At 46.4% G+C, this 14,068-nt stretch overlaps 1 protein-coding gene across 8 annotated transcripts in view; it reads left to right on the top strand.

The window, feature by feature from the left end:
- Positions 1–13,054, top strand: part of LOC139764058 (uncharacterized) — a 45,483-nt gene extending 32,429 nt beyond the window's left edge. For 4 of the 8 annotated variants that reach the window (XM_071690510.1, XM_071690512.1, XM_071690511.1 and 1 more), the window contains one exon: positions 4,050–13,054. In XM_071690510.1, the coding sequence (XP_071546611.1) occupies positions 4,050–4,288 (239 nt within the window). In that variant the 3' untranslated portion in view covers positions 4,289–13,054. The remainder of the gene's footprint in view (positions 1–4,049) is intronic. The other 4 variants (XR_011716303.1, XR_011716304.1, XR_011716306.1 and 1 more) reach the window with 4 other exon arrangements.
- The last annotated feature ends 1,014 nt before the right edge of the window (positions 13,055–14,068 follow it).

Here is a 14,068-nt window from a genome sequence, read left to right as displayed (position 1 = left end):
CCATCTACTTTACCTTCCCATACTAGTTGGCAAAACTCTACCTTCACGTACTGGGTGACACCATCAGCTCCATCTTCCCATACTGGGTGACACCATCATCTGCACCTTCCCATACCTGGTGAAACCATCATCTGCACCTTCTAACAGTGGGTGATACTGTCAATTCCACTTTCCCATACTGGGTAATACCATCATCTGCACCTTCCCATACAGAGTGATACCGTCATCTGCACCTCCCCATACAGGGTGACACCATCTACTTTACCTTCCCATACTAGTTGGCAAAACACTACCTTCACGTACTGGGTGACACCATCAGCTCCATCTTCCCATACTGGGTAATACCATCATCTGCACCTTCCCATACTGGGTGACGCCATCATCTGCACCTTTCTGTACTTAGTGACACTATCAAGTCCACCTTCCCTTACTGGGTGACACCATTATCTGCCCCTTCCCCAAAAGGTGATACAATCATCTCTACCTTCCCCCAAAAGGTGATACCATCATCTCTACCTTCCCATGCTAGGTGACACCATAATTTCCACGTTACCTTGCTAGGTGACATAATCATTTGCACCTTCCATTGTTAGGTGACATCATCATCTCTACCTCCCCATACTGGATGACATCATCTCTACTTTCCCATGCTGGATGACACCTTCATCTGCACCTTTCCATGCTGCATGACACCATCATCAACTTCCCATGCTGGGTGACACCATCATCTGCACCTTCCCATTCTGGGTTACACCGTCATCTGCACCTTTCCGTGCTGCATGACACCATCATCTCCAACTTCCCATGCTGGGTGACACCATCACCTCTATCTTGCCATCCTGGGTGACACCATCATCTGCACCTTCCCATACTGGGTGACACAATCATCTGCACCATCTTATACTGGGTGACACCATCTACCCCTTCCTGTGCTGGGTGACACCATCATCTGCACCTTCCCATTCTGGGTGACACCATCTCCACCTTCCCATACTGGATGACACCATCATCTGCACCTTCCCATACTGGATGACACCATCATCTGCACCTTCCCATTTTGGGTGACATCATCATCTGTACCATCCCATACTGGGTGACACCATCATCTCCACCTTCCCATACTGGGTAACACCATCATCTGCTCCATCCCATACAGAGTGACACCAACATCTCCACTTTATCATACTGAGTGACACCATCATCTTCACCTTCCCTTGCTGGATGACACCATCATCTGCCATTTCCCATACTAGGTGACACCGTCATCTGCACCTACCCATGCTGGGTGACACCATCATCTCCACCTTCCCATACTGGGTGACACCTTATCTATACCATCCTATACTGGGTGACACCATCTACCCCTTCCTGTGCTGGATGACACCATTATCTGCACCTTCCCATACTGGGTGACACCATCATCTGCACCTCCCCATGCTGGGTGACACCATCATCTGCACCTTCCCGTACTGGATGACACCATCATCTGCACCTCCCCATGCTGGGTGACACCATCATCTGCACCTTCCCTTACTGGATGACACCATCATCTGCACCTCCCCATGCTGGGTGACACCATCATCTGCACCTTCCCGTACTGGATGACACCATCATCTGCACCTCCCCATGCTGGGTGACACCATCATCTGCACCTTCCCGTACTGGATGACACCATTATCTGCACCTTCCCATACTGGATGACACCATCATCTGCACCTCCCCATGCTGGGTGACACCATCATCTGCACCCTCCCATGTTGGGTGACACCATTAATTCCATTCTCTACAAAGTTTATCATAGTTTTCTCATAGACCATTTTGCTGCCCTGTCCCACGAACACATAAGTCACCAGCAACACACCCGTCCTGACCATCACATGTTTAAGAAACACATAAGTCACCAGCAACACACCCGTCCCGACCATCGTATGTTCAAGGAACACATAAGTCACCAGCAACACACCCGTCCTGACCATCGTATGTTTAAGGAACACATAAGTCACCAGCAACACACCCGTCCTGACCATCGCATGTTTAAGGAACACATAAGTCACCAGCAACACACCCGTCCTGACCATCGCATGTTTAAGGAACACATAAGTCACCAGCAACACACCCGTCCTGACCATCGCATGTTTAAGGAACACATAAGTCACCAGCAACACACCCGTCCTGACCATCGCATGTTTAAGGAACACATAAGTCACCAGCAACACACCCGTCCTGACCATCGCATGTTTAAGGAACACATAAGTCACCAGCAACACACCCGTCCTGACCATCGCATGTTTAAGGAACACATAAGTCACCAGCAACACACCCGTCCTGACCATCGTATGTTTAAGGAACACATAAGTCACCAGCAACACACCCGTCCCGACCATCGCATGTTTAAGAAACACATAAGTCACCAGCAACACACCCGTCCTGACCATCACATGTTTAAGGAACACATAAGTCACCAGCAACACACCCGTCCTGACCATCGCATGTTTAAGGAACACATAAGTCACCAGCAACACACCCGTCCTGACCATCGCATGTTTAAGGAACACATAAGTCACCAGCAACACACCCGTCCTGACCATCGTATGTTCAAGGAACACATAAGTCACCAGCAACACACCCGTCCCGACCATCGTATGTTCAAGGAACACATAAGTCACCAGCAACACACCCGTCCCGACCATCGTATGTTCAAGGAACACATAAGTCACCAGCAACACACCCGTCCCGACCATCGTATGTTCAAGGAACACATAAGTCACCAGCAACACACCCGTCCCGACCATCGTATGTTCAAGGAACACATAAGTCACCAGCAACACACCCGTCCCGACCATCGCATGTTTAAGGAACACATAAGTCACCAGCAACACATGATCAAGCCAGGAGCACGACTGTCGCTTTATGTATAATTTTTATAACAAAACTTTTATGGAAGATATTTTTTTCTTTCTTCGTTTCTGGTGTTAACTGTTGTTGTCTTGCTCAATATTCCTCAATGATGTTGCTACTTTATCTTAGTCCTGAACAGAACTTATTTAATGATTTTGTTTCATTATTCATTGATATTACCAGTGTGGCTGAATGTTGAAGATGTATGGAGAGCGTTGTGTGTAACCCTCCGAGATGAAGAGTGCGTTAAGAGTGTGTTTTAGATCCTTGCAACAAGTAGTGAAGAGAGTTTTAAAGAATGTGCCGTCGATCATTTCGGAAATACTGAAGTGTGTTAAAAGTGTGTTGTGTATCCCTGCAGGGAGCACTAGAGAGTGTTGAGGGTATGTTGCAGTGTTGCAAGAAGTACTAGAGTGTGATTTAAGAGTGTGTTGTGGTCCTAATAGCAAGTAGTGAAGTATGTGTTCAGTATTTTGTTTACCCATGCACGAAGTATTGAAAAGTGCGTTAAGAGTATGTTGTGTATCCCTGCAGGAAGTTGTGAAGAGTACGTTAAGTGTGTTGTGCACCCTTGCAGGAAGTACTGAAGAGTGCGTTGAGAGTACTGTGGATCCTTGCAGAAAGTAGTGAAGAGTGCGTTAAGATTGTGTTATGTATGTGTCTGTAGGAAGTAATGAAGAGTATGTTAAGAGTGTGCTGTGTCCTTCTGCAGTAATTAATGAAGAGTATGTTAAGAGTGTGTTGTGTCCTCCTGCAGGAAGTACTGCTGAGTATGTTAAGAGTGTGTTGTGTAGGCAATACTGCAGAGTATGTTAAGAGTGTGTTGTGTAGGCAATACTGCAGAGTATGTTAAGAGTGTGTTGTATCATCCTGTAGGCAATACTGCTAAGTATGTTAAGAGTGTGTTGTGTAGGCAATACTGCAGAGTATGTTAAGAGTGTGTTGTGTAGGCAATACTGCAGAGTATGTTAAGAGTGTGTTGTGTAGGCAATACTGCAGAGTATGTTAAGAGTGTGTTGTATCATCCTGTAGGCAATACTGCTAAGTATGTTAAGAGTGTGTTGTGTAGGCAATACTGCTGAGTATGTTAAGAGTGTGTTGTGTAGGCAATACTGCAGAGTATGTTAAGAGTGTGTTGTGTCCTCCTGCAGGAAGCAGTGTGGACGCTGTGGACACCAGCAGTGTGGAGGGACTGTCAGCCTCGCCCAGGGCAGAGCTGCACGACCCTGCAGACTACGACCCCAAGAGTCCGTCCTACATGATCCCGGAGGAGCTGATCAAACACTCGCACGAAGACTTCAAGTCCTTCAGCCCAGATATTAAGTGTGAGACCGAGACCAGACCCTCAGTGATCGAGTCTTCTGCCCAACATGCCATCGAGTGCACCTAGAGCTGTGATAAAGGAAACCATGACTGGCTTTACTGTGGTGTTGACCGAGTGCTGTGAACTCGCCTGGTGACGCTTGGCAGTACTCTCACGCTCTGTGGGTCCTTCCTGTCACCTGTCAGAAGTGGACAGAGAACTGACAGGCCACCTTTGGCCACTACGCGGGACAGAGGGCGTCCTGGTCTAGTAGTAACCCTGTCTCCTCTCACACTAGGAAAGTGACACGTATCCTCCTGGTCCTCAGTTCCAGTATCGGCATTATTTGAATTAGTTATCCTTCTGTTCCCAGTGGCATTGGTTATCAGAGCAGTTGGCAACACTGCTCACACACACACACACACACACACACACACACACACACACACACACCATGTGCTGGCACATGACACAAACCGACACATGGCACCGCTTCGGTGAACATGTGTCATGACACCGCCAGGAGGACTCATGCATGACCAGTCGGTCATTTTATCATGTGACACAAGTGGCACCGTAATGGCTGACACCTTACTGTGATTGCACGCTAGTGTAGGATAAAGTGACACCACATGACCATATTAAGTCGTCATGATATGTGGCACAATTGACACTATTGACTGACTGTTGACACTGATGGAAGTGACACACATGAGAGTATAATGACTATGACACAGTGAGAATCTGACACAGAGCCGCCATGGCCATAGCAATAGCCCAGCTGACACATTGCTAACAAAACACGTCCATGACTGACATGTGACACCACAATGTTTGTAACACATCTGACTTCATAATGGTTGTAACGCATGTGACACTGTAATAACTATCACACACCTGACACTATAATAACTGTAACAACACAGCTGACACTATATTGACTGTAACAACACAGCTAACACTGTAATGACTGTAACAACACAACTGACACCGTAATGACAGTAACAACACAGCTGACACTATAATGACTGTAACAACACAACTGACACTGTAATGGCTGTAACAACAGAGCTGACACTATAATGACTGTAACAACACAGCTGACACTATAATGACTTAACAACACAGCTGACACTGTAATGACTGTAACAACACTGCTGACACTATGATGACTGTAACAACACAGCTGACATTAGAATGACTAACAACACAGCTGACACTAATGACTGTAACAACACAGCTGACATGATAATGACTGTAACAACACAGCTGACACTATAATGACTGTAACAACACAGCTGACACTATAATGACTGTAACAACACAGCTGACACTATAACATCTGTGACACACTGTTTTCTGACTGTAACACGTTTGACACTAGATGCTCCCACATAGCTGATACTATAATGACTGCGACACAGATGACTTATACTGACTGTAGCATTGCTGAAACTACAATCATTGTCACACAACAGACACTATAATGATTGTAACAGTTGGCACAATGATTACTGTAACAGCTGACATCATAATGGCTATAATGACCATGACACAGTTCACTCAATACTTACTAATAGTTAACACGATATGACTGTGACACAGTTGACTATATAACGACTCACAGGTCTGACACTACAGTGAGTGTGACAGTTGACAATACGACGACCAACAGCTGACACCACAGTGACTATGACACAGTTGAGAGTATACTAGCTAACAGAGCTGACACTACGGTGACTATGACACAATTGACAATCCAATGATTAACAGAGCTGACACTACTGTGACTATGACACAGTTGACAATATGATGGTTAACAGAGCTGACACCACAGTGACTATGACACAGTTGACAATATGATAATTAACAGAGCTGACACTACGGTGACTATGACACAATTGACAATCTAATGATTAACAGAGCTGACACTACCGTGACTATGACACAGTTGACAATATGATGATCAACAGAGCTGACACTACAGTGACTATGACACAGTTGACAATATGATGATTAACAGAGCTGACACTACAGTGACTAGGCACAGTTGACAACATAACGATCAACAAAGCTGACACTACAGTGACTAGGCACAGTTGACAATATACTAACTAACAGAGCTGACACTACAGTGACTATGACACAGTTGACAATAAAATGATTAACAGAGCTGACACTACCATGACTATGACACAGTTGACAATATACTAACTAACAGAGCTGACACTACAGTGACTATGAAACAGTTAACAATATGATGATTAACAGAGCTGACACTACAGTGACTATGACACAGTTGACAATATGATGATTAACAGAGCTGACGCTACTGTGACTATGACACAGTTGACAATAAAATGATTAACAGCTGACACCACGGTGACTATGATACAGTTGACAATATACTAACTAACAGAGCTGACACTACAGTGACTATGACACAGTTGACAATATGATGATTAACAGAGCTGACACTACAGTGACTATGATACAGTTGACAATATGATGATTAACAGAGCTGACACTACAGTGACTATAACACAGTTGACAATATACTAACTAACAGAGCTGGAACTACAGTGACTATGACACAGTTGACAATATACTAACAGAGCTGAAACTACAGTAACTATGACACAGTTGACAATATACTAACTAACAGCGCTGACACTACAGTGACTATGACACAGTTGACTGTGTAATGACTAACACAGCTGATACTATAATGACACAGATGACACTATAATGACTGACATAGTTGACGCTATGATGAGAGTAACGTAGCTGACTCTGTGATGACTATGACACAGCTAACCCTATAATGTATATCTCACAGCTGTCACAATGATGGCTGTGACACAGCTGACACTATAATGGCTGTGACACAGCTGACACTATAATGGCTGTGACACAGCTGACAATATAATGGCTGTGGCACAGCTGAAACAATAATGGTTGGAACATAGCTGACACTCTGATGACTATCATACAGCTGACACTATGGTGACTCATACAACAAACATAATGACTTTAATGACTGTAACACATCTGACACTTTAATGATAGTAATAAAGCTGACACTAAGATGACTGTTACGGCTGACACTATAATGACGGTGACACAGTTATCACGTTAATGACTGTAACACATCTGACACTTTAATGATAGTAATAAAGCTGACACTAAGATGACTGTAACGGCTGACACTATAATGACTGTGACACAGTTGACTCCATTATGACTGTAGCACACCTCATACTATATTGACTGTGGCACAGCTGACATTATAGTTCCTATCACACAGGTGACACTGAAATGACTTTCACCCAGTTGACACCGTGATGACTATTGCACAGCTAACTGTATAATGACTCACAGCTGACACTATGATGACTATCAAGTAGTCGACGTTATGATGACTGTAACACAGCTGACACAATAATGATTAACACTATAATGACATGACACATTTGACACTAGAATGACACTAATGATTTGTGACATGGCTAATATTATAATGACATGACACATTTGACACTAGAATGACTATAACACAGCAGATACTACAATGGCTACCTCCCCATTGACATTAGAATAACCATGACACAAATAACACTATAGTGACAGTAACACTGCTGACAGTGTAATGACTATAATCTAACTGACACTATAATTACTGTAACACAGCAGACAGAGTACTATAATGACTATCCCACAGCTGACTGAGCTGACTCTTCAGTTACACAGCTGATGTTCTTGTGAGTAATGTAGTAAACATGATCGTAACCCTTACAGCTGACACTATAAACATGGTTATACAGTTTACCGTTGTGACTCTACTGACTGACCTCCTGATGACTCGCACAGTTGACACAGCAGTGACTGTAATAAATCTGACACAGTTGACACACACAGATGATGTCATAATGACTGTCATACATACAAATGACACTTATCATGACTGAATACCTGTCACAATATAGTGACTGACGCCAGTAACACTATTGTAACTGTCATGTAGGTAACTCTGTAGCAGCTGAATATATGACAAATGTGAGAAAATTAACATATGACAACTGTCACGACGTGACAAATTGACAGCTGGCACCATAATGATTGACACAGCTAAACAATGTATATATATATATATATATATATATATATATATATATATATATATATATATATATATATATATATATATATATATATATGCAGAGGATCATAGTTGCAGGTGTTCAGTCCATATTAACATTGGACAACACAATAAGACTCCAGTATTCTCACTTTACGTTACTCTCAAGCATTGATATTTACAGTGACAGGATATGTCCTTGTACATATGTCTGTATCCTCTAGTGTGTCTGGCTAGTGTCCACCACAGACCAGACACAACACACGTGTCCACCACAGATCAGACACAACACACGTGTCCACCACAGATCAGACACAACACACGTGTCCACCACAGATCAGACACAACACACGTGTCCACCACAGATCAGACACAACACACGTGTCCACCACATATCAGACACAACACACGTGTCCGCCACAGATCAGACACAACACACGTGCCCACCACACACCAGACACAACACACATGTCCACCACAGATCAGACACAACACACGTGTCCACCACAGATCAGACACAACACACGTTTCCACCACAGATCAGACACAACACACGTGTCCACCACAGATCAGACACAACACACGTGTCCACCACAGATCAGACACAACACACGTGCCCACCACACACCAGACACAACACACATGTCCACCACAGATCAGACACAACACACGTTTCCACCACAGATCAGACACAACACACGTGTCCGCCACAGATCAGACACAACACACGTGCCCACCACAGATCAGACACAACACACGTGTCCACCACAGATCAGACACAACACACATGTCCACCACAGATCAGACACAACACTCATGCCCACTACAGACCAGACACAACACACGTGTCCACCACACACCAGACACAACACACATGTCCACCACAGATCAGACACAACACACTTATCCACCACACACCAGACACAACACACATGTCCACCACACACCAGACACAACACACATGTCCACCGCAGACATCAGACGTCGTCCCCAAACTTATGAACGTTTTTAGCTTAGTTTAAGGAGTGTGAGGAGACAGGAGTTCCTCGGGCCAGACAGGTGTTCCTTGTGCCAGACAGGTGTTCCTGGGACCAGACAGTTGGTCCTGCACCAGACAAGTGTTCTTGGAGCTACACATTTGGTCGCACACCAGACAGGTGGTTCTGGAACCAGAGAAGTGGTCCTTGGGCCAGACAGGTGGTCCTGGAACCAGAGAAGTGGTCCTTGGGCCAGACAGGTGGTCCTGGAACCAAAGAAGTGGTCCTGGAACCAGAGAAGTGGACCTTGGGCCAGACAGGTGGTCCTGGAACCAAAGAAGTGGTCCTTGGGCCAGACAGGTGGTCCTGGAACCAAAGAAGTGGTCCTGGAACCAGAGAAGTGGTCCTTGGGCCAGACAGGTGGTCCTGGAACCAGTCGTGTGTCATAATACCTGGACCCCAGAGTCTGTAAGATGGCTACATGGTCTGGGGCTGCTTGTGGTCAGACCCCCAGCAGGGCAGCCCACCAGATCCCCAGCAGGGCAGCCCACCAGACCCCCAGCAGGGCAGCCCACCAGACCCCCAGCAGGGCAGACCCCCAGCAGGGCAGCCCACAAGACCCCCAGCAGGGCAGCCCACAAGACCCCCAGTAGGGCAGCCCACCAGACCCCCAGCAGGGCAGCCCACCAGACCCTCAGCAGGGCAGCCCACCAGACCCCCAGCAGGGCAGCCCACCAGACCCCCAGCAGGGCAGCCCACCAGACCCTCAGCCAAGCTATGCCAAGATATGTCGCTTGATCTCTTTGGGGCTTTTCTCCATTTCTGATTTTGTGGTGACCTGACTTGTGAACTTTATGATGACCCGACTCGTGGTTTTTATGGTGAACTGACTCGTGGTCTTTATGGTGACCTGACTCGTGGTCTTTATGGTGACCTGACTCGTGGTCTTTATGGTGACCTGACTCGTGGTCTTTATGGTGACCTGACTCGTGGTCTTTATGGTGACCTGACTCGTGGTCTTTATGGTGACCTGACTCGTGGTCTTTATGGTGACCTGACTCGTGGTCTTTATGGTGACCTGACTCGTGGTCAAGATGTTTGTGTGGCCTTGTTCCCGTCCGTATCAGACACTTTATCATTAGCCATATTATGTACACAGTAGATGATGGCTCCTCAGCGGGGGTGCCAGGCTCCCCCCAGGGCGTCGCTGCTACTGGCTCTCAGGAGCTGACTAGACCATCCCGGGGGAGGTAAGAAGCCAGCCAGGTCACGCTGCTCCTTACCTCCTGAACTGAACTGACTCTAGTGTCTTGAGATGACGTCATACTTGACCTGAGCTGACGTAAGGTGTTACTTGAGTCAGACCAGGTGTTACGAGGCGGCCTTGGCCCACCCACAGCTGGGCGGGGGTGGCTGCCAATCGCCCACTGGTGGGTGGAGGTGGCTGCCACCCGCCCACTGGTGGGTGGAGGTGGCTGCCACCCGCCCACTGGTGGGTGGAGGTAGGCCCTGTTCGTATACACCCAAGATAATGCACATCTAGTAACCTTACTGTATAAATTGTATAGTTCAAATTTTGTATAAATGTACATATTAATTTATTATCATTTCCCAATAGGAAATCACTAATGACTGTGATTTGATAAGAAGTACAGTACAGACTGATTCAGGATTGGGCACTGTCTATATGTATGAGGCAGGGAGTAGCAACAGGCTCCTCTGGTGTTTCAACACACCCCTTGTGTTCATCAGGCATTCACATCTTTCTGTAAAACAAAACAAATAAGTTGCATAGTTTGGACGACCTCCCACCGATTCACTCTAATGGCAATCGGAGAGCTTGAAGCAGTGTAACATAACGTAACGATTGTAACAAGGTAGGCTGGCCAACCTGACTGTAACAAGGTAGGCTGACCAACCTGATTGTAACAAGGTAGGCTGGCCAACCTGATTGCAACAAGGTAGGCTAGGAAACCTGATTGTAACAAGGTAGGCTGGCCAACCTGACTGTAACAAGGTAGGCTGGCCAACCTGATTGTAACAAGGTAGGCTGGCCAACCTGATTGTAACAAGGTAGGCTGGGAAACCTGATTGTAACAAGGTAGGCTGGCCAACCTGACTGTAACAAGGTAGGCTGGCCAACCTGATTGTAACAAGGTAGGCTGGCCAACCTGATTGTAACAAGGTAGGCTGGCCAACCTGACTGTAACAAGGTGGGCTGGCCAACCTGACTGTAACAAGGTAGGCTGGCCAACCTGATTGTAACAAGGTAGGCTAGGAAACCTGATTGTAACAAGGTAGGCTGGCCAACCGGACTGTAACAAGGTAGACTGGCCAACCTGATTGTAACAAAGTAGGCTGGCCAACCTGATTGTAACAAAGTAGGCTGGCCAACCTGATTGTAACAAAGTAGGCTGGCCAACCGGGCTGTAGCAAGGTAGGCTGGCCAACCTGATTGTAACAAGGTAGGCTGGCCAACCGGACTGTAGCAAGGTAGGCTGCCCAACCTGATTGTAACAAAGTAGGCTGGCCAACCGGACTGTAGCAAGGTAGGCTGCCCAACCTGATTGTAACAAAGTAGGCTGGTCAACCGGACTGTAACAAGGTAGGCTGCCCAACCTGATTGTAACAAAGTAGGCTGGCCAACCTGATTGTAACAAAGTAGGCTGGCCAACCTGATTGTAACAAAGTAGGCTGGTCAACCTGATTGTAACAAAGTAGGCTGGTCAACCGGACTGTAACAAGGTAGGCTGCCCAACCTGATTGTAACAAAGTAGGCTGGTCAACCGGACTGTAACAAGGTAGGCTGGCCAACCGGACTGTAACAGAAGCGACAGACTCCAACCTCCAGGACTGCCCCCCTCACCCCCCCCCCCCTCACCAGTACAAAGCCCAAACGTTGGCCGAAAATAGAAAGAATCATTGGTTCGTGTATTGGTTCCTAGAGATGTGTATATATACAACAGAAAACCATAATGATTTTTTCTTCCTTTTGTCATTTAAGGTAAAAACTTGGGCTCAGTCCAGAAAAGATGGTGTCTATGTTCGTGATCTCACAACCTGTTACAGTTGGCACTTACAGAACTTTTTGTCCCGTTGAAAAAAATTACGAGAAATTGATAATTAGTCCATAATGATAGTGATCTTTGTACAAATTGATACAATTATATCTGTGTGTTCAGAGATGTGTAGGACGAAGTATACGTGAGAGTGAAGGATGTGTAGTGAGCTGATCACATCCATGTCATCTCTGGCACAGTGTAAGTCTTCTTGGTTTGTTTACTCTTCCCTCTATAAGACAGTGTGAAAAATAGTTTATTGTTAATGTATATTATTTATTTTTGTATGTGTTGTGTCCATCTTCCATCATCAGTAACCTACATGCTCATCTCAGCAGGCATTACCAGTGCAGAACTAAATTGCACATTTTCAGTATTAGTAGTTGGTTGGCAACGTTGCTCCCAACCTATATATAGTTGGCTTCTTCTGGATGGAATTTTTGGTGAAAATTATTACTTCAGCCGTCCAGAGCCGGCACCAGGCCGTCCAAAGCCGGCACCAAGCCGTCCAGAGCCGGCACCAGGCCGTCCAGAGCCGGCATCAAGAACTGCACTTTTGTTCATCATTGAGAAAGTGATGATATCATATTGATATTGTGAGGTGGAAGTTATTGGCTCTGGTCCTCCCTGCACCAGCTGTTGTGTAACAAGAAATGTTCAATAAAATGTAAAGATATTATTAATCTTTTATTCATACCTTTTTGTTGAATGGTATTGGTGAACTGCAACTGGCACCATCATCACTTGGTGACCTTCCACTGGCACCATCATCAACACCTGATGACCTGCCGCTGGCACCATCATCATCACCTGGTGACCTGCCACTGGCACTGTCATTATCACCTAATTACCTGCCACTGGCACCATCATCACCTGGTGACCTGCCACTGGTATCATCAACACCTGATGACCTGCCGCTGGCACCATCATCATCACCTGGTGACCTACCACTGGCACTGTCATTATCACCTAATCACCTGCCACTGGCACCATCATCACCTGGTGACCTGCCACTGGTATCATCAACACCTGATGACCTGCCAATGGCACCACCATCATCACCTGATTATCTGCCACTGGCACCATCGTCACCTGATGATCTGCTACTAGCACCATCATCGCCTGATGACCTGCCACTGGCACCATCATCATCACCTGATGACCTGCCGCTGGCACCACAATCATCACCTGGTGACCCGCCACTGGCACCACCATCATCGCGTGATAACCTGCCACTGGCACCAACATCAACACCTGATGACTTGCAACTAACACCATCATCATCACCTGATGAACCTGCCACTAGCACCATCATCATCACCTGATGACCTGTCACTGGCACCATCATCACCTGGTGACCTGTCACTGGCACCATCATCATCACCTGGTGACCTACCACTGGCAAAACCATCATCACCTGATGACCTGCCACTGGCGCCAACATCACCTGGTGACCTACCACTGGCAAAACCATGATAACCTGATGACCTGACATTGGCAACACCATCATCACCTGATGACCTGCCACTGGCACCCTGGCACCATCGTCCTGACCTGCACTAGCCACATCAACACTGGACCTGCCACTAGACCACCATCAACACCTGATGACCTGCCACTGGCACCACCATCATCACCTGATGACTGCCACTGGACCATCATCATCACTGATGACTGCCACTAGCACCATCAT

Source organism: Panulirus ornatus, chromosome 48 (genome assembly GCF_036320965.1).
Source record: "Panulirus ornatus isolate Po-2019 chromosome 48, ASM3632096v1, whole genome shotgun sequence".
In the NCBI taxonomy this organism is placed as follows: Eukaryota; Metazoa; Arthropoda; class Malacostraca; order Decapoda; family Palinuridae; genus Panulirus; species Panulirus ornatus.
This window is presented reverse-complemented; position numbering and strand designations above follow the sequence as displayed.